At 47.3% G+C, this 24,048-nt stretch overlaps 1 protein-coding gene across 2 annotated transcripts in view; it reads left to right on the top strand.

The window, feature by feature from the left end:
• The window catches only part of DGKB (diacylglycerol kinase beta), a 705,227-nt gene that overhangs the window by 459,481 nt on the left and 221,698 nt on the right, over nt 1–24,048 (top strand). For both annotated transcript variants that reach the window (XM_075315722.1, XM_075315723.1), the window contains exon 21: nt 13,771–13,861. In XM_075315722.1, coding sequence (XP_075171837.1) covers nt 13,771–13,861 — 91 coding nt within the window. The remainder of the gene's footprint in view (nt 1–13,770; nt 13,862–24,048) is intronic.

Here is a 24,048-nt window from a genome sequence, read left to right as displayed (position 1 = left end):
GAGCACTCTTCTGAGACTTTTGTGACATTTTTAGGGTTTCTCCATGCTGCCGGGGGTCATTTCACAAAAATACTCGGGTCTCCCATAGGATAACATTGGGCTCGTTGCTCGGCCCGAGTACACGAGTATCTTGGGATGCTCGGCCCGAGCTTCGAGCACCCGAGCTTTTTAGTACTCACTCATCACTAATATATATATATATATATGAGAAACAGGAGGACAAGAGTAAAGTGCAAAAATTAACAAAATTTTATTGAATACACAACAAGACATATATTTCATAAAAATGGTGCACTACCAGTATATCCTGGGGATGCCAACATAGAATAGACCAGTGTTAATAGCCAAAAAAGGTCAGAGAGACAAACTAGTCACAGTCTATATGTATGTGGCTACAACTAGCCTAAACAGGTCACAATAATTGGGAACATGCCCAGTAACAAGGGAACTGTTAAATGGAAAGTGTAGGTCAAATCAAACCATGGTTGCCCACCATGTAAGGGTGGGGAATCATGGTGATGCCGCTGGCTGTGCTGCAAGTAACCATGATAATGCAGCAGGGAATAAACATGCAATAACAAAATAGCACAGTGTGCAATTAAGAGGTATTCCCTTACCTAAAGTGCTAGAGTGCAAACTGAGCCAATGCAGGACGGCCAGCCGTGGACACAAACGGTTCCTAAGGAGTGTGGGAAGGCATCCTCAGGTTTCAAAAGGTCTCCATCCAACGCGCGTTTCGCGGGGATAGCTTTTTCAAGGTGGAAAACCAAGGTAATAACCCCATGACCTGCCTAACGATTATATATACCCCTTCTAATCTGAACTCCAGCAGCTGAGTGGCCGGAAGTGGCGTGAAAACAGGAAGTGATATCACTTAGTAACAAACTTCTGTCACCATTGTACCTCAAAGTGGTTACGAGTGCATGTAATCTGCGGATCCATAATGTATCCTGACTAATCATGGTTAAACCACTAATAGTTAAAACAGGATACATCAAAAATCCAACCCTGACATGTATCATTACAAGGACGCACTTCCTGATGTAAACAACAGGAAGTCGTCAGCATAGGAGGCAGGGAAAGTCCAGTAACCTGCTATGTGCGCTGATGTATAGTAACTATGGACGCTATTCCGGATCGTTACCGGAAGTCGTCATGAAAAGGGGCGGGAAGATCTCACGTGTACGCTGTGGACGTCGGTAGCTAAGGAAGCTATAGACGTGCTGCGGTGAGGCAGGAAGTCATCATGGATCCGGAAGTAAAGTCCACACCATCACTAGGTGAGTGACGCGTGGATAATCCAATGACGATCCGAGTACGAGCCTATGGGGATCATCACAATGAGGGAGTGGACAAAGAAAAAAATCATCATATGACCACTATACACACGTCCATCCCACGGACACGCCTCTCCATCCCCGGCTAATGTAAATGCAAAAATAGAGCGCACATCCCTATCATAATAGTCCGTGCCACATTGGGTAACTAAACTGGGCAGAAAAAGGTGCTGCTGTTAGAGAATAATAATATGGTGATCAAGAATGCAAATTATGATCACTGGGAAAGGAGAGAGAAGAAGGATAGCCCTCCTCTCCCCAGACTTCGGCGCAATATGTAAGCCCACATAGCGGCCCTAAGACAAAAAATGCCGTCAGTTTTCATACCTGGTGGGAAGGCCCCACGCGGCTAGTGGGGACGTGTCACCCCACAGCCACGCACCACCAATCCCAATCAGGACGACAAAACCCAGGGCGGACCATGAGGCACCACATCGTGTCCTAGGTCCTGTCACCACAAGACCACCTGCTCCGAGGGACACGTATCTCCGGAAACAGGGTGTACATGTGTACAAGACAAGAACCGAGGGACACCATGGGGAAATGGAAACAGATCAAGAATAGTAAAAAAGTTTTTACCCATATCACCAAGTTGTTGAAAACCAAAAAATAAAATGCCGAGGTAACTGAAATTGTATGGCAGATAGAATCACATGGAGAAAAATGATAATAAGGACTACTCAGAAAATCACTTAAGAACATGCGACTTTAAGCTTCAATAAGACTTGAGCATGCGAAGAGCCGCCGGAGTAAACGAATCCAGCTGCTCTCTCCATAAGGTGGTGATATTCCTTCACTTTTCCCACATATCGGATATCCGGCAGAGATCCAAGCCATACTTCAGCCTAACGGCACTCAGTCACCCGCACCGCATAGGGGAGGAATGTATCTAAGAGGTAATGTATCAAAAATTAAAAACAGGTCAAAGGTCATTACAGAATAGAGCAAAAAAATTTTTTTGCCCCCGGTAGCAAAAGATTAAAAAATGAATAAACGAATAAAAACAACACACAAACACACAAACAATGGAATTAAAAAAGGAAGGATTGCAAAAGAAAGAGAAGCGAGAAATAGCTGGAACGTCAACTAGCTATCAAATTTATCAAAAATTTTTTTGCTCTATTCTGTAATGACCTTTGACCTGTTTTTAATTTTTGATACATTACCTCTTAGATACATTCCTCCCCTATGCGGTGCGGGTGACTGAGTGCCGTTAGGCTGAAGTATGGCTTGGATCTCTGCCGGATATCCGATATGTGGGAAAAGTGAAGGAATATCACCACCTTATGGAGAGAGCAGCTGGATTCGTTTACTCCGGCGGCTCTTCGCATGCTCAAGTCTTATTGAAGCTTAAAGTCGCATGTTCTTAAGTGATTTTCTGAGTAGTCCTTATTATCATTTTTCTCCATGTGATTCTATCTGCCATACAATTTCAGTTACCTCGGCATTTTATTTTTTGGTTTTCAACAACTTGGTGATATGGGTAAAAACTTTTTTACTATTCTTGATCTGTTTCCATTTCCCCATGGTGTCCCTCGGTTCTTGTCTTGTACACATGTACACCCTGTTTCCGGAGATACGTGTCCCTCGGAGCAGGTGGTCTTGTGGTGACAGGACCTAGGACACGATGTGGTGCCTCATGGTCCGCCCTGGGTTTTGTCGTCCTGATTGGGATTGGTGGTGCGTGGCTGTGGGGTGACACGTCCCCACTAGCCGCGTGGGGCCTTCCCACCAGGTATGAAAACTGACGGCATTTTTTGTCTTAGGGCCGCTATGTGGGCTTACATATTGCGCCGAAGTCTGGGGAGAGGAGGGCTATCCTTCTTCTCTCTCCTTTCCCAGTGATCATAATTTGCATTCTTGATCACCATATTATTATTCTCTAACAGCAGCACCTTTTTCTGCCCAGTTTAGTTACCCAATGTGGCACGGACTATTATGATAGGGATGTGCGCTCTATTTTTGCATTTACATTAGCCGGGGATGGAGAGGCGTGTCCGTGGGATGGACGTGTGTATAGTGGTCATATGATGATTTTTTTCTTTGTCCACTCCCTCATTGTGATGATCCCCATAGGCTCGTACTCGGATCGTCATTGGATTATCCACGCGTCACTCACCTAGTGATGGTGTGGACTTTACTTCCGGATCCATGATGACTTCCTGCCTCACCGCAGCACGTCTATAGCTTCCTTAGCTACCGACGTCCACAGCGTACACGTGAGATCTTCCCGCCCCTTTTCATGACGACTTCCGGTAACGATCCGGAATAGCGTCCATAGTTACTATACATCAGCGCACATAGCAGGTTACTGGACTTTCCCTGCCTCCTATGCTGACGACTTCCTGTTGTTTACATCAGGAAGTGCGTCCTTGTAATGATACATGTCAGGGTTGGATTTTTGATGTATCCTGTTTTAACTATTAGTGGTTTAACCATGATTAGTCAGGATACATTATGGATCCGCAGATTACATGCACTCGTAACCACTTTGAGGTACAATGGTGACAGAAGTTTGTTACTAAGTGATATCACTTCCTGTTTTCACGCCACTTCCGGCCACTCAGCTGCTGGAGTTCAGATTAGAAGGGGTATATATAATCGTTAGGCAGGTCATGGGGTTATTACCTTGGTTTTCCACCTTGAAAAAGCTATCCCCGCGAAACGCGCGTTGGATGGAGACCTTTTGAAACCTGAGGATGCCTTCCCACACTCCTTAGGAACCGTTTGTGTCCACGGCTGGCCGTCCTGCATTGGCTCAGTTTGCACTCTAGCACTTTAGGTAAGGGAATACCTCTTAATTGCACACTGTGCTATTTTGTTATTGCATGTTTATTCCCTGCTGCATTATCATGGTTACTTGCAGCACAGCCAGCGGCATCACCATGATTCCCCACCCTTACATGGTGGGCAACCATGGTTTGATTTGACCTACACTTTCCATTTAACAGTTCCCTTGTTACTGGGCATGTTCCCAATTATTGTGACCTGTTTAGGCTAGTTGTAGCCACATACATATAGACTGTGACTAGTTTGTCTCTCTGACCTTTTTTGGCTATTAACACTGGTCTATTCTATGTTGGCATCCCCAGGATATACTGGTAGTGCACCATTTTTATGAAATATATGTCTTGTTGTGTATTCAATAAAATTTTGTTAATTTTTGCACTTTACTCTTGTCCTCCTGTTTCTCATTCCTGTTATGAGTAGTGCCCGCACCTTCCCTGCCTAATCGAGGGAGGCTTGGTGCTTATTTTCTTATGGCTCTTGATGTGAGTTATGTTATGTTAATGTTTGTTTCTGTGCTTCTCACAGATTACTTGCATCCGAGCATGGATTTCCGCGCCCGTGATCGGGCTTGGTCAGTACATTTTGATAATGTTCTGAAAGATCACAACAAGGACACCACTAGCGATGTCAATACGCCCAACAGTGATATTTTGATTTTTAAATACAAGGAGTTGCTTAAGAAGAGATTGAGAATCTGCTGGAATCGTGCATTACTCTCCAAATACCTTGACAGAGACATGATCCCTCGGGGCCTGCGGGTCCAGATATTCCCATCCTTTCCGGTGGAGGATCCCTCCTTCCGTGAGAGGTGGGAGGGTCTGGCCCAGACATGCTCCTTGGGATTCCTGTCTCTGTTAAAGGAGCATAACACGACGACTCTCTCCACTATGGAGGCTGAGTTAGAGGAGCTTGAGAAAACCATCAAAAGTAATTGTACAGCTGATGTTGTCACTGGGATGGAGGCCGAAATTGAAAAAGAGTTGTCCAAATTGGAGAAGGAGGTCTGCGGTCAGAAACTGAAAAAATTCAATAGGGATTTGAGTGACTATGCCAGCTCCACTGCATATCGATGGCGAATTAGATCCAGGACAAGCCCTCGGGGAAGAACCATCACCCGTGGCCAGTCTGCATCTCTGTCATCCCTCACTTCCCTTGGGGAATCATCGGAGGCATCAGGTGGCGCTAGTGAGGCTGAATCAAGCGTCGGTGCCCGAGTAAAAACTATCCGCAACAGGCAACAGGCCACCCGACAAGGGGGGAAGAATAGACTCCAGGTGATTAATCTTTCCACACATATACTCTCCAACGATCAGTTGGAGGTATTATCAAGGGGTCTAACCTTCTCTCCTGTCAATAAATTTGATTTTTTTACAGCCTTGAAAGATACCCACCTTTTTGCACGGAAGCTTATACTCAAGAGACTCCACCACAGACGGGATGACACGGGATTGGATAGTCCCGCGGAGAGGGAGGCTCTGCGAGTATTAGAGGACCTGCTTGAAGAACAGTCCAGTGCCACAGCAGGTGTGTTTCCCAGGTCACTCCTGCCCAGATCTACAAACTTTCCCCCCCTGTCCCTTTGTCCTGCTATTGAAATCTTTACTCGCCTAGTGTCTAGTGATCTTAAACAAATTTCATCACGGAGACGGCATGACAACCTTACTCATAGACAGCGACTAGCGCTAGAGGAGTTAAACAACATATCCGATATCGTAATAAAACCAGCGGACAAGGGGGGCAACATTGTGATCTGGGCGGTAGCAAGTTATGAGAAGGAGGCATTGAGGCAGCTGCGTGACAGGAGTACCTATTCCAAGCTATCTTATAACCCTGTACAGCCCTTTTCTCGTGACCTTTCCAAGATCCTTGAGTCGGCTTCTGAGGTTGGCTTAATTACTAACAAAATGGTGTGCGGGCTCTCCACCAAATATCCCACGATACCCACCTTTTATCTGTTACCTAAAATCCATAAAGATGCCCTCTGCCCTCCGGGGCGCCCCATCGTGTCCGGCATAGGAGGCTTGTGCGATCCCATCTGCAAATTCATTGATTACCATCTTAAGCCCTTAGTTGAAACCTTGCCTTCCTATGTCCGTGACACGACTGACGTGCTCCGGCGGATCGATGGCATCTTTATGGATCAGAATATGCTGATTGTTACAGCTGATGTGGAGAGCCTGTACACTTGTATCTCACATCAAGACGGTTTGGAGGCCACCCGCCTGTTTTTGGGGATGGCCGGTCGGGATAGCGAACTCAATACATTCATCCTTGAGCTGCTCCACTTTGCCCTTACACATAATTTTTTTATTTTTAAGGACCAATTTTATCTGCAGCAACGCGGCACTGCCATGGGGGCGGCCTGTGCCCCCGCGTATGCCAACCTCTTCCTCGGTATGTGGGAGAGGGCGGTCTTTGGCGATGGTGGCACTGGGCTTAGCTCCCATGTGCAGTGCTGGCTCAGATACATTGATGATGTTTTGTTTTTTTGGCAGGGCACAGTGGAGCAGCTTGACGAATTCATGGGGCAATTGAATAACAATAACCTTAACATCAAATTAACATACAAGTTTAGCAGCAGGTGCATTGACTTTTTGGATATTAACATCGAAGTGGACCCTTTGGCAATGATTCAGACTAGTGTCCATCGCAAATCCACTTCAGTCAATGCCCTGCTGCATGCATCATCTGCCCATACACCATCAACAATACGCGCTATCCCGACCGGCCAGTTCCTGAGAACTAGGCGGATCTGCTCCACTGATGAGACATTTGAGTTACAATCGGCCGACCTTAGGAGCCGATTCAGGGATCGAGGATATAGTAACCGTTGTGTCCGAAAGGGGTATTTACGTGCTAAACGGACTCCACGTCAGCAGTTGCTTCAATACACTCCTAAAGTACAAAAAACTGATCCACCTATTCGTTTTATAGGTACTCATAACGATCACTGGCAGACTATGCGAAATATCCTGGATAAGCACTGGCCTGTTCTTCGATCGGATCCTGTTCTGGCTGATGTCCTCCCTCCCGGCCCTCTTATGACAGCCCGTCGGTCTAAAAACCTTCGGGACATTCTGGTAAGAAGTCATTACGTACCACCGATTTGTAACCCTTTCAGTACCCGCGGTCCCTTGCTAGGGTGTTTTCCATGTGGTCGGTGCCTGGCCTGTCAAAACATCATCCGCACCTCCACATTCACGTCCTCAGATGGCACCAAGACATTTAACATCAGGTGTTACATTACATGTGTTACTACACATGTTATTTATTACGCCACGTGTCCTTGCTCCCTCGTGTATGTTGGCCTCACCTCTCGTGAATTGAGGGTACGCACGAGGGAGCATGTACGGGACATCAGTGCTGCCAAGGACACTATTGACCCTACCACGTTGAAAACACTCCCTAGACATTTTTTTAAGTTTCATGGGAGTAACCCGTCCGGACTGAAGGTACGGGGTATTGATCACATACGTGGGGGGTCCCGTGGCGGCGATCTGAAAAAGCGTTTAGCCCAAGTGGAGGCTCGATGGATCTCCACTCTGGACACTCTGGCCCCCAAGGGGCTCAATGAAAACATCAGCTTTGCCTCCTTTTTATAATTTGATAGCTAGTTGACGTTCCAGCTATTTCTCGCTTCTCTTTCTTTTGCAATCCTTCCTTTTTTAATTCCATTGTTTGTGTGTTTGTGTGTTGTTTTTATTCGTTTATTCATTTTTTAATCTTTTGCTACCGGGGGCAAAAAAATTTTTTTGCTCTATTCTGTAATGACCTTTGACCTGTTTTTAATTTTTGATACATTACCTCTTAGATACATTCCTCCCCTATGCGGTGCGGGTGACTGAGTGCCGTTAGGCTGAAGTATGGCTTGGATCTCTGCCGGATATCCGATATGTGGGAAAAGTGAAGGAATATCACCACCTTATGGAGAGAGCAGCTGGATTCGTTTACTCCGGCGGCTCTTCGCATGCTCAAGTCTTATTGAAGCTTAAAGTCGCATGTTCTTAAGTGATTTTCTGAGTAGTCCTTATTATCATTTTTCTCCATGTGATTCTATCTGCCATACAATTTCAGTTACCTCGGCATTTTATTTTTTGGTTTTCAACAACTTGGTGATATGGGTAAAAACTTTTTTACTATTCTTGATCTGTTTCCATTTCCCCATGGTGTCCCTCGGTTCTTGTCTTGTACACATGTACACCCTGTTTCCGGAGATACGTGTCCCTCGGAGCAGGTGGTCTTGTGGTGACAGGACCTAGGACACGATGTGGTGCCTCATGGTCCGCCCTGGGTTTTGTCGTCCTGATTGGGATTGGTGGTGCGTGGCTGTGGGGTGACACGTCCCCACTAGCCGCGTGGGGCCTTCCCACCAGGTATGAAAACTGACGGCATTTTTTGTCTTAGGACCGCTATGTGGGCTTACATATTGCGCCGAAGTCTGGGGAGAGGAGGGCTATCCTTCTTCTCTCTCCTTTCCCAGTGATCATAATTTGCATTCTTGATCACCATATTATTATTCTCTAACAGCAGCACCTTTTTCTGCCCAGTTTAGTTACCCAATGTGGCACGGACTATTATGATAGGGATGTGCGCTCTATTTTTGCATTTACATTAGCCGGGGATGGAGAGGCGTGTCCGTGGGATGGACGTGTGTATAGTGGTCATATGATGATTTTTTTCTTTGTCCACTCCCTCATTGTGATGATCCCCATAGGCTCGTACTCGGATCGTCATTGGATTATCCACGCGTCACTCACCTAGTGATGGTGTGGACTTTACTTCCGGATCCATGATGACTTCCTGCCTCACCGCAGCACGTCTATAGCTTCCTTAGCTACCGACGTCCACAGCGTACACGTGAGATCTTCCCGCCCCTTTTCATGACGACTTCCGGTAACGATCCGGAATAGCGTCCATAGTTACTATACATCAGCGCACATAGCAGGTTACTGGACTTTCCCTGCCTCCTATGCTGACGACTTCCTGTTGTTTACATCAGGAAGTGCGTCCTTGTAATGATACATGTCAGGGTTGGATTTTTGATGTATCCTGTTTTAACTATTAGTGGTTTAACCATGATTAGTCAGGATACATTATGGATCCGCAGATTACATGCACTCGTAACCACTTTGAGGTACAATGGTGACAGAAGTTTGTTACTAAGTGATATCACTTCCTGTTTTCACGCCACTTCCGGCCACTCAGCTGCTGGAGTTCAGATTAGAAGGGGTATATATAATCGTTAGGCAGGTCATGGGGTTATTACCTTGGTTTTCCACCTTGAAAAAGCTATCCCCGCGAAACGCGCGTTGGATGGAGACCTTTTGAAACCTGAGGATGCCTTCCCACACTCCTTAGGAACCGTTTGTGTCCACGGCTGGCCGTCCTGCATTGGCTCAGTTTGCACTCTAGCACTTTAGGTAAGGGAATACCTCTTAATTGCACACTGTGCTATTTTGTTATTGCATGTTTATTCCCTGCTGCATTATCATGGTTACTTGCAGCACAGCCAGCGGCATCACCATGATTCCCCACCCTTACATGGTGGGCAACCATGGTTTGATTTGACCTACACTTTCCATTTAACAGTTCCCTTGTTACTGGGCATGTTCCCAATTATTGTGACCTGTTTAGGCTAGTTGTAGCCACATACATATAGACTGTGACTAGTTTGTCTCTCTGACCTTTTTTGGCTATTAACACTGGTCTATTCTATGTTGGCATCCCCAGGATATACTGGTAGTGCACCATTTTTATGAAATATATGTCTTGTTGTGTATTCAATAAAATTTTGTTAATTTTTGCACTTTACTCTTGTCCTCCTGTTTCTCATTCCTGTTATGAGTAGTGCCCGCACCTTCCCTGCCTAATCGAGGGAGGCTTGGTGCTTATTTTCTTATGGCTCTTGATGTGAGTTATGTTATGTTAATATATATATATGTATATATATATATATATATATATGTATATATATATATATATATATATATATACATATATATATATATATATATATAATGGCAGCACAGTGGTAGTTATATATATATATAATATTTAAAAACAGCTCCAAGGTTTTTTTTTATATATATATATATATATATATGTATATATATTGGCAGCACAGTGGATCAGTGGTTAGCACTGCAGTCTTGCAGCGCTGGGGTCCTGGGTTCAAATCCCACCAAGGACACTATCTGCAAGGAGTTTGTATGTTCTCCCCGTGTTTGCATGGGTTCCTCTGGCTTCTCCGGTTTACTCCCACACTCCAAAGACATACAGATAGGGACTCTAGATTGTGAGCCCCAATGGGGACAGTGTTGCCAATGTATGTAAAGCGCTGTGGAATTAATAGCACTATATAAATGAATAAAATTATTATATATAAATAATAATAATAAATATATATATATATATACATGGTGTGTATATATATATATATACACATTATTATTATAATATATATATAATTACATATCTATGCTAATAATAATAATAATAACAATAATAGGAAAACAATAATATTAATTTTCTAGCTTTTTTAATTACATTTTTAGTGTAACAATTATAATCGTACAATATCTGAATATACGGAATGAAAAAAAAAAAGCGTAAAATTTATCGAAGAGAAAAGAAAAGTAAAAAATGAAATTAGTAACATTGGCACTTTCTGCACACAATGTGTGATACAGTAATTATTTAGCCCGCGTTAATAAGCCCTGTGTCGTGTTGGAGCCTGAAGGCCCAGGAGCGCTCATTCCCCGAGCACTCGCTCTCTCCGTGAACCATGGCTGTGTTTACTTTCGTCATGCTGCGGCAAACTTAGTAGTAAGCAGAAGTTAATAAAGAGGCTCATTCATGGCCGGCCATGAACTGTGTCCAATTTTCCAAACACACACTGGCGCTTTTTATGCATAAGTAGTTTCCATCATACTGTCCCTGAGCACTCAAGTACAGCTCATGGTAACTCCATGGACGGCTATAAAAAAGACATGTGTCCGTGGATTGAAGTGAACACAGGGGATCTTATTTTTCTGGCATTAATAACCAGTCGCAAGCTTAAAACGTTATTCCCAAAATGACCATTTTTTTTTTCACAAAGCACAATACAGGCCCAACATAAAGTTTATTTATTGGGCTTTTGTGTGCCCTTTCACAGAGATGAAGCCATGATCCTATTCTTAACAGCTAAAACAAAATTTTCCAGCAGCACCCGGCTTCTTCTCAGTGCTGCAGGCCCCTCTCTCTGCTGTTCTGTATGATTTCTGATAGCATTAAATAGATCTCTACATGGATAATTTGTATTGATTGAAAAAAAGTGATCGTTCTCAATGTAGTAATTGTGATTCTTTTATTGACCGATATTCCTTACAGTTTACAATTCCTGCATTCCAGAGCATAAACATACTCGCCTCAATATTCATAGCAGAGCTGAGCATAGCACGGCTGAACTGTGCTAAAATACAAATGTTGGGGCAATGACGATCCTATGATAGGGTTTTTCAGGATGCTTTATTAGATGATGCCATTAGGTGCAAATGCATCTGATATCAGTGTAGCATATCTGAGCTGTGCTTCAACCCAACTATCAGTTATTTTTATTAGATAGGGTCATTAGGATCATCTGTTTTTCATGATTTAGACAGGGTCATTAAATACAAATGCAGTTGATATCAGCATTGCTTATCTGAGCTGTGCTACAACCCGGCGGTCAGTTATTTTATGAGATAGGGTCATTAGGTTCATCTGTTTTTCATGATGTAGACAGGGTGATTAGGTGCAAATGCAGTTGATATCAGCATTGCTTATCTGAGCTGTGCTACAACCCGGCGGTCAGTTATTTTTTGAGATAGGGTCATTAGGTTCATCTGTTTTTCATGATGTAGACAGGGTGATTAGGTGCAAATGCAGTTGATATCAGCATAGCATATCTGAGCTGTGCTACAACCCGGCGGTCAGTTATTTTATGAGATAGGGTCATTAGGTTCATCTGTTTTTCATGATTGAGACAGGGTGATTAGGTGCAAATGCAGTTGATATCGATGTAGCATATCTGAGCTGTGCTACAACCCGGCGGTCAGTTATTTTATTAGATAGGGTCATTAGATTCATCTGTTTTTCATGATGTAGACAGGGTGATTAGGTGCAAATGCAGTTGATATCAGCGTAGCATATCTGAGCTGTGCTACAACCCCGTGGTCAGTTATTTTATTACATAGGGTCATTAGATTCATCTGTTTTTCATGATGTAGACAGGGTGATTAGGTGCAAATGCAGTTGATATCAGCGTAGCATATCTGAGCTGTGCTACAACCCGGCGGTCAGTTATTTTATTAGATAGGGTCATTAGGTTCATCTGTTTTTCATGAATTAGACAGGGTCATCATTAGGTGCAAATGTAGCAGCTGATGTCAATTATATCTATAGCATAGCATAGCTGAGCTGTGCTAAACCTAACTTTTAAATGTTATATTAGACAAGGTCATAGAGACATTCATTTTTCATGAATTAGACAGATTAATTAGGTGCAAATGCAGCTGGGATCAGTGGAATCTTTATGATAGCACAGCTGAGCTGTGCTGCAAGTCAGATGTTATATATGATAGGGTCATTAGGTTCATCTGTTTTTCATGAATAATACAGGGTCAATAGGTGCAAATGCAGCTGGTATCAGTGGAATCTTTAGCATAGCAGAGCTGAGCTGTGCTGCAAGTCAGATGTTATATTTTATAGGGCAATTAGGTTCATCTGTTTTTCATGAATAATACAGGGTCAATAGGTGCAAATGCAGCTGGTATCAGTGGAATCTTTAGCATAGCAGAGCTGAGCTGTGCTGCAAGTCAGATGTTATATTTTATAGGGCAATTAGGTTCATCTGCTTTTCATTAGACAATGCCATGAGGTGCAAATGCATCTTGTATCCAGTGATTTCTTCAGCATAACATTGCTGAGCTGTGCTACAACCAACCCAGCAAAACATATACTATAATAGGCCTATGGTGTCAAACTTTAATTGTAACCAAATCCCTTTATATTATTTTTAGCCAAATATACATGCATTAAAGTAAAATCAGAAAGGTGCCTATATCCTTTAGATATTCTATGCCATATTGCAATATTCAATGTTTCCTGCTTTGGGACGTTGCATCCCAGTGAAACGCTTTACATTATGACCTGCTTGGGCATGTAGACACCTTAGAGCGAGCTGGTGAACCGTTATATTGAAGCAAAGAGATTTCAGCTCTGGAGAACGTAGTAACATTCATGTGTTACATAGTCAGCAATTTATGAATATTGGTTCCAAGTAATTCCATCATGTCGTTGACACCATTGGTTTCACTATTAAGACCCACAATGATCGTCTGTGCCATTGGCGGCTTGTTTTGTAGAACGTCCTGTTCAGTTTAATGCACCGGTGTCAGGAGGAGGCAGGGAAAGCAGCAGCTCCTCTGTCCAATGCTTTGCGCCTACTAACCTTCCTTCTCTTGATGATAATGAGGCAAAACGAGACGTGAAATAAAGGAACAATAAACGTCTTTTCTCCAGATCTTAGTGATTGTATCTGCTAAATACCAATAAATCATGAAATCACAGCTGATGTTACAGTGCGCTCGTAGTGACTTCTGTACGTCCCTTTATCTTGCAGAATGAAGAATAAATTTTGGTATTTTGAATTTGGCACGTCTGAAACGTTCTCTGCTACCTGCAAAAAACTGCATGAAGCGATTGAAATAGAAGTAAGTGAAATAATATATTTCTTATTAATACAAATACTGTGATTTAATATACAAAAACTGTTAACAAGCAGAATAGTGAGTGCAGCTCTGGAGTATATTACAGGATAAGTAATGTAATGTATGTACACAGTGACTGCACCAGCAGAATAGTGAGTGCAGCTCTGGAGGATAATACAGGATGTAACTCAGGATCAGTAATGTAATGTATGTACACAATGACTGCACCAGCAGAATAGTGAGTGCAGCTCTGGAGGATAATACAGGAGTTAACTCAGGATCAGTAATGTAATGTATGTACACAGTGACTGCACCAGCAAAATAGTGAGTGCAGCTCTGGAGTATAATACAGGATGTAACTCAGGATCAGTACAGGATCAGTAATGCAATGTATGTACACAGTGACTGCAGCAGCAGAATAGTGAGTGCAGCTCTGGAGTATAATGCAGCAGGTAACTCAGGATCAGTAATGTAATGTATGTACACAATGACTGCACCAGCAGAATAGTGAGTGCAGCTCTGGAGTGTAATACAGGAGGTAACTCAGGATCAGTACAGGATCAGTAATGTAATGTATGTACACAATGACTGCACCAGCAGAATAGTGAGTGCAGCTCTGGAGGATAATACAGGATTTAACTCAGGATCAGTACAGGATAAGTAATGTAATGTATGTATGTACTGCCCCGCGCTCGGCTGTAGCCGAGCCACTTGGATCCAGGCTCGTTGGTCGGTGGCTCGAGCGCCTCCGGACCCGAGGTCACTTCGCTCTGAAAGGGGATGCTGGCGCTTTTGGTGGGGGTTAGGTAGGTGCACGGCCGGAGCCGCGCTTGAGTTCGTGACGCCACCCACGGGATGTGGTGAAGGTAGACACCACCGCTGCAGTTACGGGGGCACCCGGGGGAGATGTTATGCAGCAAGTTGTTAACCCCTCCGTGGGCAGGGATGATGGCCCCGGGACCCATTGGGGATAGCTGGGCGGTGCGTGGCCGGATGGCACTGTTGTACTCACTGTTATTGACACACACAAGTCTCTGGTAAACCAAGTTGTTGGTGGTCGATGCCTGCAGCCGGCTGCGTCTGGTCCCCCACCCGGTTCGGTGGTCTTGGCCTTTCTCCTGCACTGTGTTGTGTATTTGGGCTGCCTGCGCTTCAGCGACGGGAGTCCGCTCCCCGGCTTTGTGGATGCCGGGAGAGCCCTTTTGCCCGCAGACGCTGGCCTGTGGGATCTCTCTGCCTGTGCAGTGGCTTTCTATCCCCCTCGGTGGGCTGTTGTCTTCAGTCGTGACTTGGGTGGGAAAGGACCTATAGTCCAGACTGCAATCAGTTAATTAACTCAGTCCAGTGGATTTTGGACCTTGTTTCAGGGTCTGAGTACCCCCCTGTGTGCTCCGGTTTCCGAGTCGGTTCCCCGGGTCAGTACCGGCGGGCCACTACCCTGTCCCGGTCCACCACGGTTCCACAGAGCTGTCTTCCCGGCTCCTGCAGGCTAAGGCTACCGTTTGCCTCCTAGCCTAAGGTGCCCGGGCTCCAACCCCGGCACCTGTCAGACTCCTCTCTCTACTCACTGACTGCTTTGCCAGACTAGACTCAACTCAACTCAACTGACTGTTTTTCCTGCCTCAGGCCCTCTGAACTTCTCGGTGGGCGTGGCCAACCACCTGGCTCTGCCCCCTGGTGTGTCCATCAAGCACTGAGAGAGGTGACTAGGGTTTTAATGGTTGGCTGATGACACCTTTTTGGGGGACAGGTATAGTGTGGGGGTCTATCTGTGACTACCTGGCTAGTCCAGGGCGTCACATGTACACTGTGACTGCACCAGCAGAAAAGTGAGTGCAGCTCTGGAATATAATACAGGAGGTAACTCAGGATGAGTAGAGGATAAATAATGTAATGTATGTACACAGTGACTGCACCAGCACAATAGTGAGTGCAGCTCTGGGGTATAATACAGGAGGTAACTTAGGTTCAGTAATGTAATGTATGTACACAGTGACTGCACCAGCACAATAGTGAGTGCAGCTCTGGGGTATAATACAGGAGGTAACTTAGGTTCAGTAATGTAATGTATGTACACAGTGACTGCACCAGCAGAATAGTGAGTGCAGCTCTAGAGTATAATACAGGAGGTAACTCAGGATCAGTAATGTAATGTATATACACAGTGACTGCACCAGCAGAATAGTGAGTGCAGCTCTGGAGTATAATACAGGAGGTAACTCAGGATCAGTAATGTAATGTATATACACAGTGACTGCACCAGCAGAATAGTGAGTGCAGCTCTGGAGTATAAAACATAATATAACTCAGGATCAGTACAGCACAAGTAATGTCATTCAAATGTATACAGATTAATTTCATATGCAATCTACGAGTGCTATACTATAAATATATATGAGAACTAGAATGTTGGGAAACTTGAACACAACTTCAATATTAAAAAAAAAATCCAAAATTATATAATAATAGTAGAATATTGATTCTGTCCACCTTTCGAGACTACTCAGGTCTCTTCATGATGAAGAGACCTAAGCAGTCTCGAAAGCTCCTATTATTACCATCTTTTCAGTTAAGCGGGCTTTACACGCTACGATATCGCTAATGCGGAGTCGTTGGGGTCACGGAATTTGTGACGCACATCCGGCCGCATTAGCGATGCCGTTGCGTGTGACACCGATAAGCGATTTTGCATCGTTGAAAAAACGTGCAAAATCGCTAATCGGCGACATGGGGGTCCATTCTTAAAAATCGTTACTGCAGCAGTAACGAAGTTGTTCCTCGTTCCTGCGGCAGCACACATCGGTACGTGTGACGCCGCAGGAACGAGGAAGCTCTCCTTACCTGCCTCCCGGCTGCTATGCGGAAGGAAGGAGGTGGGCGGGATGTTACGTCCCGCTCATCTCCGCCCCTCTGCTGCTATTGGGCGGCGGTTCAGTGACTCTTCAGTGACGTCGCTGTGACGCCGCACGGACCGCCCCCTTAGAAAAGAGGCGGTTCGCCGGTCACAGCGACGTCGCAGGGCAGGTAAGTATGTGTGACGGCTCTGGGCGATGTTGTGCGGCACGGGCAGCGATTTGCCCGTGTCGCGCAACAGATGGGGGCGGGTACCCACACTAGCGATATCGGGACCGATATCGCAGTGTGTAAAGTAGCCTTTAGCCATTAAAAGGTATCAACCACTGAGGACTTCAGTTCCTTTAAACAATTTTTTATCTCTACTGGCTAACACGGTACAAAGATATATTTTACCTGAATCTGTCCATTCAGTTATGTCTGACCCTTAGCCTGTAGGACAGTTCTCACTATGTTCCCTGCTTCCTGCAATTGCTCAGTGTTCGTTCCAGTGTCATTCTTGATGGTATCCGGCCAATGGTCCTTTGCTCTCCCCCGTTTCTTTTTACATCTGAACATTCCAAGTAGCATCTGCTTTCCTAGTGAATTTCCCCTCAGCATGGATCTAAAATGGGTCAATTTCCATCTGGTGATCTTGTCTTCCAAGGACATCTCTGGGTTTATATGATTAAGAACATCTTTGTTGGTGACTTCACTGTCCATGGGATTTGTAGATGTCTTCTCCTAAAAACAACTCAAAAGCATCAATTTTTTTTCTGTTTGCTTTCATGAGTATCAACGTGTTACAGCCATATGTCCTATTTGGGAACACAATTGCATTATCAGTCTTTGATGGTGTCTGAGACGTTCTCACACTTTTATATTTGGTTTATGGTCACATTGGCCTCCCGCCCCATCACTAATCGATGTTTGATCTCTGCTGTCTTACCAACACTGAAGGATCCAAGAAAAATGCGTCTGTCAGCCACTTCTGTTTCTTCATCACTGATCTTTATGTGGAATTACTTGCTGGTTCTGGTCATGAGTTTGGTCTCCTTGATGTTCATGGGAAGTCCTATCTTAAAGCTTTTTTCTTTCAACTTCAGTTTCAGGTTCTTCAAGTCCTCCTCACTCTTGGTCAGCAGGGTTGTATCATCTGCATATCTTAGATTGCTGATGGTTCTTTTTCATATTTTCACCCCAACACTCCATGATCTAAGGACTTTCCAGTCTCATCCACTGCTAACTGTCTCTCGTATAGTCATTGACACTTTTGCATAGACGTTGAAAAGAAAAGGAGAGAGGATGCATCTTTGCCTTAGGCCTTATTGATCTTCCACCCTTTTATATCTCCATTCGTGGTTTGCACTGCAGCTTCTTGGTCATCGTAGAGTGACCCAATTAATCAGATGTGTCTACTGCTTCCGAAAGCTTTTGAGGGTCAAGCCAGTCAAAAGCCTTTGTAGAATCGACAAAGTACAGGTATAGCTTCTTCTGGTGATCCCTCATCTTTTCTATGATCCACCTCAGATTTGCAGGTCCTTCTGTTGTCGTGGGCGGAGGAAGGGACGCTGCGCTCTCCCACTGCTCGGGTCTGGCTGCTGCTGCCGTTGCTCGGTGGCTCGAGCGATGGGCCAGATCCCGGGGACTCGAGCGGCGCTCCTCGCCCGTGAGTGAAAAGGGGTGGTTTGGTTTAGGGATATTGTCCGTGACGCCACCCACGGTTGTGGTGATTTTTGGTGACACCACCGTTGCTCTGGATGGGGATCCCGGGGACGATGACAGGGAGCAGCTTTGATAGTTTATTCTCCCCTCCGTGGGTAGGGGGTTGGTTGTCCCGGGGCCCGGTGATGGGGTAGGGATTGCTAACAGGCGGGTTGCGGGGCCTGATGAGGTGCAGGGACGCAGGGGCAGCGCTGTGCCGCACGGCACGGAGGTACTCACTCAGCCCAATGATGATGACACAGTTCACGGTAAAACAAGCAGCTGGATGGACGGGTCCGTCGGACGGCTGCGGTGTTGCTGTTCTCTGCAGGTTAGCGGTGACTGTCTTTTCCCTGCACCTAGGTACGGTTGTTGGTTCCGATGGGTTTCCACCGGTAACCCGCTCCCCGACTTGGATATAGGCCGGAGGAGCCCCTTTTGCCCGCAGGCGCTGGCCCTGAGAAACGGTTGCCTTGGCGGTGGCGGTGTCTCTCTCACTGGGTTGGACTGTTGCCTTCTGTCGGGACTTGACTGCTTAGGAACCCGGAGGTCCCCTTCACTAACGGATTCGTCAACTTCACGGCGACTCCTAGCCTTGCCGGGGTCCGAAAGGCCCCTGCCACTGGTGCTGGCTTCTCTTTGTGTACCGGTCCGGTACCGCCGGGCCACCACCCGTCCACGGTCCTTACGGTAGACTCCAATCAGCCACTCCTGCAGACGGTCACCACCGTCTGCCAACCTTGCTGTCTCGCCTGGGCCACACACCCGGACGCTGTCAGTCAGTTGCTCTGTTACTACACTTTCCTCCTTCCACTTTCACTGTCAAAACTAGACTCTGCTCCACACTCGAGCTCTGCCTGAGCTAAACTGTCTGTTTTCCCGCCTCCAGGACTGTGAACTCCTCGATGGGTGGAGACCAACCGCCTGGCTCCACCCCTTGGTGTGGACATCATCCCCTGGAGGAAGGCAACAAGGGTTTTGTGTCTGACCTTGATGTGCCTGCAGGGAGTGTGGGGTGTGCTGTGGTGTTCTTTGTGGCCCCTGGCTTGTCCAGGGCGACACATTCCCCCTTAGTTTAATGCAGACCGTCCTCGGGCTGCCCGTCCAACACCGGTTTTATTTTCACCAACTGGAGAATAGAAAAATATAGAAAAACGGTAACAGACATACAATTATAATAACATCTTCCCACATCGGGAGGTACTCTTACTTAAACGTTACGGTAAACGGTTACGGCTTCCGCTCTCACCCACCCAAGCAACCTGGTCCTGATGCTGCCCCTAAGAAAACAGGCAGCACCCCTTGACCCCAGTCCTGCACCAAGTTACCCGAGCGGGATCTGTCCTTTCCAGGGGACCCACGTCCATGGGGAGCCCCTGGAACCCCCAGAGGGTAGCCACCGGTTCCGGTGGTGACTGGGCCCCAGCCTGCTCCACTGCGGGCCCTCCCTCCAATCTGCCTCTCCAGAGGCGGCAACGGTGGAAGCTGCAACAACATAACTATTTACACGCCACAAGTTTGTGGTTGCCTTGCAAGTTTTCAGGCATGTTCATAGAAGTTTCTATGCAAGGTGAAGGGGGTCCCAACGGGGACCAGTTGCTGGCTACGACCGGTTCCAAATTACAGTTGCCAATCAGGTGACTTTCTCACGGTAATCATTGACTTATCATTTCAAAACTTTCAAAACTTTAACACACACACTGCTGGTGGTCCCAACGGGGACGGTGCAACGGTGCTCCGCTGCCCTTACTCCGACTCTTCGGTGTCTGCTGGGGGAGAGGGTGCAGCGGACACCCGGGCCTCCTGGCTGCCCCTCAGCTTGGTGTCCAACGCAAACCACCCCCTCTCCCCACAGTGCCGGGTATACTGCACCAGATCGCCCGGCATCAGGTTGCGGCCTGGGTGCTCTTCCGGCAGGTGAGCATTAACATCCCGCCGGGCTATAAATACTTCGGCCTCCAGGCCCGGTTCATAAATGAATCCATAGCCCCGGCGGACATCAAACCACCTCACCTGCCCCTCATACAGCGGGCCCCGGACACGGAAGGTCGCTTGTCTCAGGATCTCCTTCTCCCGGATTGTACGGGCCACCATCTCTGCCTTCTTTCTTTCCCTCTCTTCGATTTCCGGGCCCAACGGTACTGGCTCCCTATCCCAATATGGCGCTGCTGCGAGCTCCGGCGCACGGGTCGGGCCCCGCAAGACCTTTTGGACACTGCCCACTGCTGGTGATCTGAGCGGAAGGTCCCGCGGTGACTTGGCCTTGGACGCCGCCCTGCAGCGGAACCCGGCGCAACCTCAGCCGAGGTGTGGGGGCTGGGCACAGGGGCTTTCCTCTGCTGGGCCTTAGGCACGGAGCGGGCTCTCGGCTTCGGCTCGGGGAATCTCTCGGGGGGTGCCTCTAGTTCAGGCTTCGGGGCTTTCCATGGGAGCACCTCCGGTCGGCTACGGGCTCCGGCTACAGGTCGGTCCGCCTGGGCGGGCATGCTGGGTATCGCTACCGGTTGCGGGGCTAGCGGGCCTAGTGGCGGAGTCACGGCAGCCGGGACGGGTGGCGAGGGAGGCAGTAGGGCGAGGGGGTTCAGACCGGGTCCCGCAGCCACGATGACCGACCCACTAGGGGTATCAGGGCGTGGGTCACTCACCCTCTCTTCCACCACTTCCTCCTCGCGTCTCCGCACGGCCGCTATTTCCTCCGCCATATCGGTCTCCCACTCCTCCAGGAGGAGCTGCATCTTGACCTGCAGCCGTTGTTGGAGCTGCGCGGTCCGGATCTCCACCCACGCCACGGTGCCAGGCTCGGGGGCTACGGTACTTCGGGACGGCATGTACATCCTGTTGGCGGCCTATCCCAGGAACAAGATGGCCGCAGAGTCCTGGCGTCCCTGCTTTTATAGCCGCGGCTACATGCGACCAGTCGCCATTTCGTCCCCCTTAGTTTCTTTTCGGCCCCTCCTCTATCGGGGCAGGGTTTTGGCCTTCGCGCCTCCACTACTCGAGGAGACGCTCGAGCGGGAACTCTTCGCGCCCAAGATGGCGGCTTTTCAAATTTTCCATCCGGACACCTCCGGCGGTCACACAAGGCGCACTTCCACCAATCGGTAGAACGGTAGGATCCTGTTCGTGACGCCAAGTTGTCGCGGGCGGAGGAGGGGCCGCTGCGCTCTCCCACTGCTCGGGTCTGGCTGCTGCTGCCGTTGCTCGGTGGCTCGAGCGATGGGCCAGATCCCCGGGACTCGAGCGGCGCTCCTCGCCCGTGAGTGAAAAGGGGTGGTTTGGTTTAGGGATATTGTCCGTGACGCTACCCACGGTTGTGGTGATTTTTGGTGACACCACCGCTGCTCTGGATGGGGATCCCGGGGACGATGACAGGGAGCAGCTTTGATAGTTTATTCTCCCCTCCGTGGGTAGGGGGTTGGTTGTCCCGGGGCCCGGTGATGGGGTAGGGATTGCTAACAGGCGGGTTGCAGGGCCTGATGAGATGTAGGGACGCAGGGGCAGCGCTGTGCCGCACGCACAGAGGTACTCACTCAGCCCAATGATGATGACACAGTTCACGGTAAAACAAGCAGCTGGATGGACGGGTCCCTCGGACGGCTGCGGTGTTGCTGTTCCCTGCAGGTTAGCGGTGACTGTCTTTTCCCTGCACCTAGGTACGGTTGTTGGTTCCGATGGGTTCCCACCGGTAACCCGCTCCCCGACTTGGATATAGGCCGGAGGAGCCCCTTTTGCCCGCAGGCGCTGGCCCTGAGAAACGGTTGCCTCCACCCATACACTCCATGATCTAAGGACTTTCCAGTCTCATCCACTGCTAACTGTCTCTCGTATGGTCGTTGACACTTTTGCATAGAAGTTGAAAAGAAAAGGAGAGAGGATGCATCTTTGCCTTAGGCCTTATTGATCTTCCACCATTTTATATCTCCATTCGTGGTTTGCACTGCAGCTTCTTGGTCATCGTAGAGTGACCCAATTAATCAGATGTGTCTACTGCTTCCGAAAGCTTTTGAGGGTCAAGCCAGTCAAAAGCCTTTGTAGAATCGACAAACTACAGGTATAGCTTCTTCTGGTGATCCCTCATCTTTTCTATGATCCACCTCAGATTTGCAATGAGATCACAGGTCTTTCTGTTGTCGCGGGCGGAGGAAGGGACGCTGCGCTCTCCCACTGCTCGGGTCTGGCTGCTGCTGCCGTTGCTCGGTGGCTCGAGCGATGGGCCAGATCCCGGGGACTCGAGCGGCACACTGTCCTTATGGAATCCAGCTGAGGTGTCTATCACAAATGAAGCCCATGCTCTTCTGAATGATATTTATAATATCTTTGTTTGTATCGAGGATCTGGCTAGAGATGGGCAAATTTATTGGAGTAGAATTGACTTCTACTCAAATGTAACACAAATCCGCATTCTTCAAAATATGGATTTTTTGTAATTTGCTAAGTGCAAATTTAGTAAAATGGTGATCAACTGGTGACTAGAGTTGAGCGGAAATGGACTGGAAAAATCCGGATCCGCGCGGTTTGAGCAGCAGATCCGAGTCCGACCCGAACGCGGGAATCCGGGTGCATGATCCTGATTCGGAACTCTCTCTCCCTCTCCTCTCTCTCCTCTCTCTTTCTCTCTCTCTCTCCTCTCTCTCTCTCTCTCCTCTCTCTCCTCTCTCTTTCTCTCTCTCTCTCTCTCTCCTCTCTCTCTCTCTCTCTCTCTCTCCTCTCTCCTCTCTCTCTCTCTCTCTCTCCTCCCTCTCTCTCTCTCTCTCGTCCCGGATTCCACTCCTCATTGACATATATTGGCCGGATTCTGGATCGGATCTATGACTTCCGTGTCAACCCGACAGTGATCCGCCGGACCCGGATTATTAGCAATCCGCTCAACTCTACTGGGGACCACTTTGCCAAACCGAAGAGGGATGGCAAAAGGTTAAAAAATTAACTAATATTCACAGCTCACCTCTCTGGCCACATCCACTGCTCACTGTCTCTCGTACGGTCATTGACTCTTTTTCTTGCATGTCAAAATTCCAGTTTTCTTCACGCTAGGCCAGGACTTTCAGCCATATCTAGGTCCGGGATGTCCCTGGCACATGCATGTCATAAGGTCATGGCACATGACGAGATGTCATGACGTTACAACCTTATGTCATGCATGCGTAGAGATGTCCTGGGCCTATTTGTGGGCAGAAATACTCAGCGTGAAGATGCTTGGAGCTTTAGCGTAGAGTCACCGTGAGAAGAGACGCTGATGACAGTATGTGGGGCAGTGAGCAGCTGAGGTGAGCAAACACATGAATTGTTTTTTTTCTGCATCTTACATTTTTTATGCTCTGGGGTCTCCATGAATAATAAGAAACATTTAAATAGCAGAGAATAAATATTCTGCAGATCTAATCTCCCAGCAAAAGCCGCACAATTTGGCAAAGTCGAATCTCATCAGATCTGCTCATCTCTAATCAGGGTTATTGTTCAATAGTTGGCGCAGACCCTGGCGTCACCTTTTTTTGGCAGTGTAATGAAAACTGATCTTTTCCAGTTCTCCGGCCAAGTACAGGTTCTCCAGATCTTTTGGTGTAGTGCTGTCAGCATGGATCTTGGGACTGGTTTGAGGAGCTCTACAAGGGTACTATCAATGCCAGGTGCCTTGTTGTTTGGCAGATGCCGCA

The sequence above is a fragment of the Anomaloglossus baeobatrachus genome, chromosome 6 (assembly GCF_048569485.1).
Source record: "Anomaloglossus baeobatrachus isolate aAnoBae1 chromosome 6, aAnoBae1.hap1, whole genome shotgun sequence".
Classification (NCBI taxonomy): Eukaryota; Metazoa; Chordata; class Amphibia; order Anura; family Aromobatidae; genus Anomaloglossus; species Anomaloglossus baeobatrachus.
This window is presented reverse-complemented; position numbering and strand designations above follow the sequence as displayed.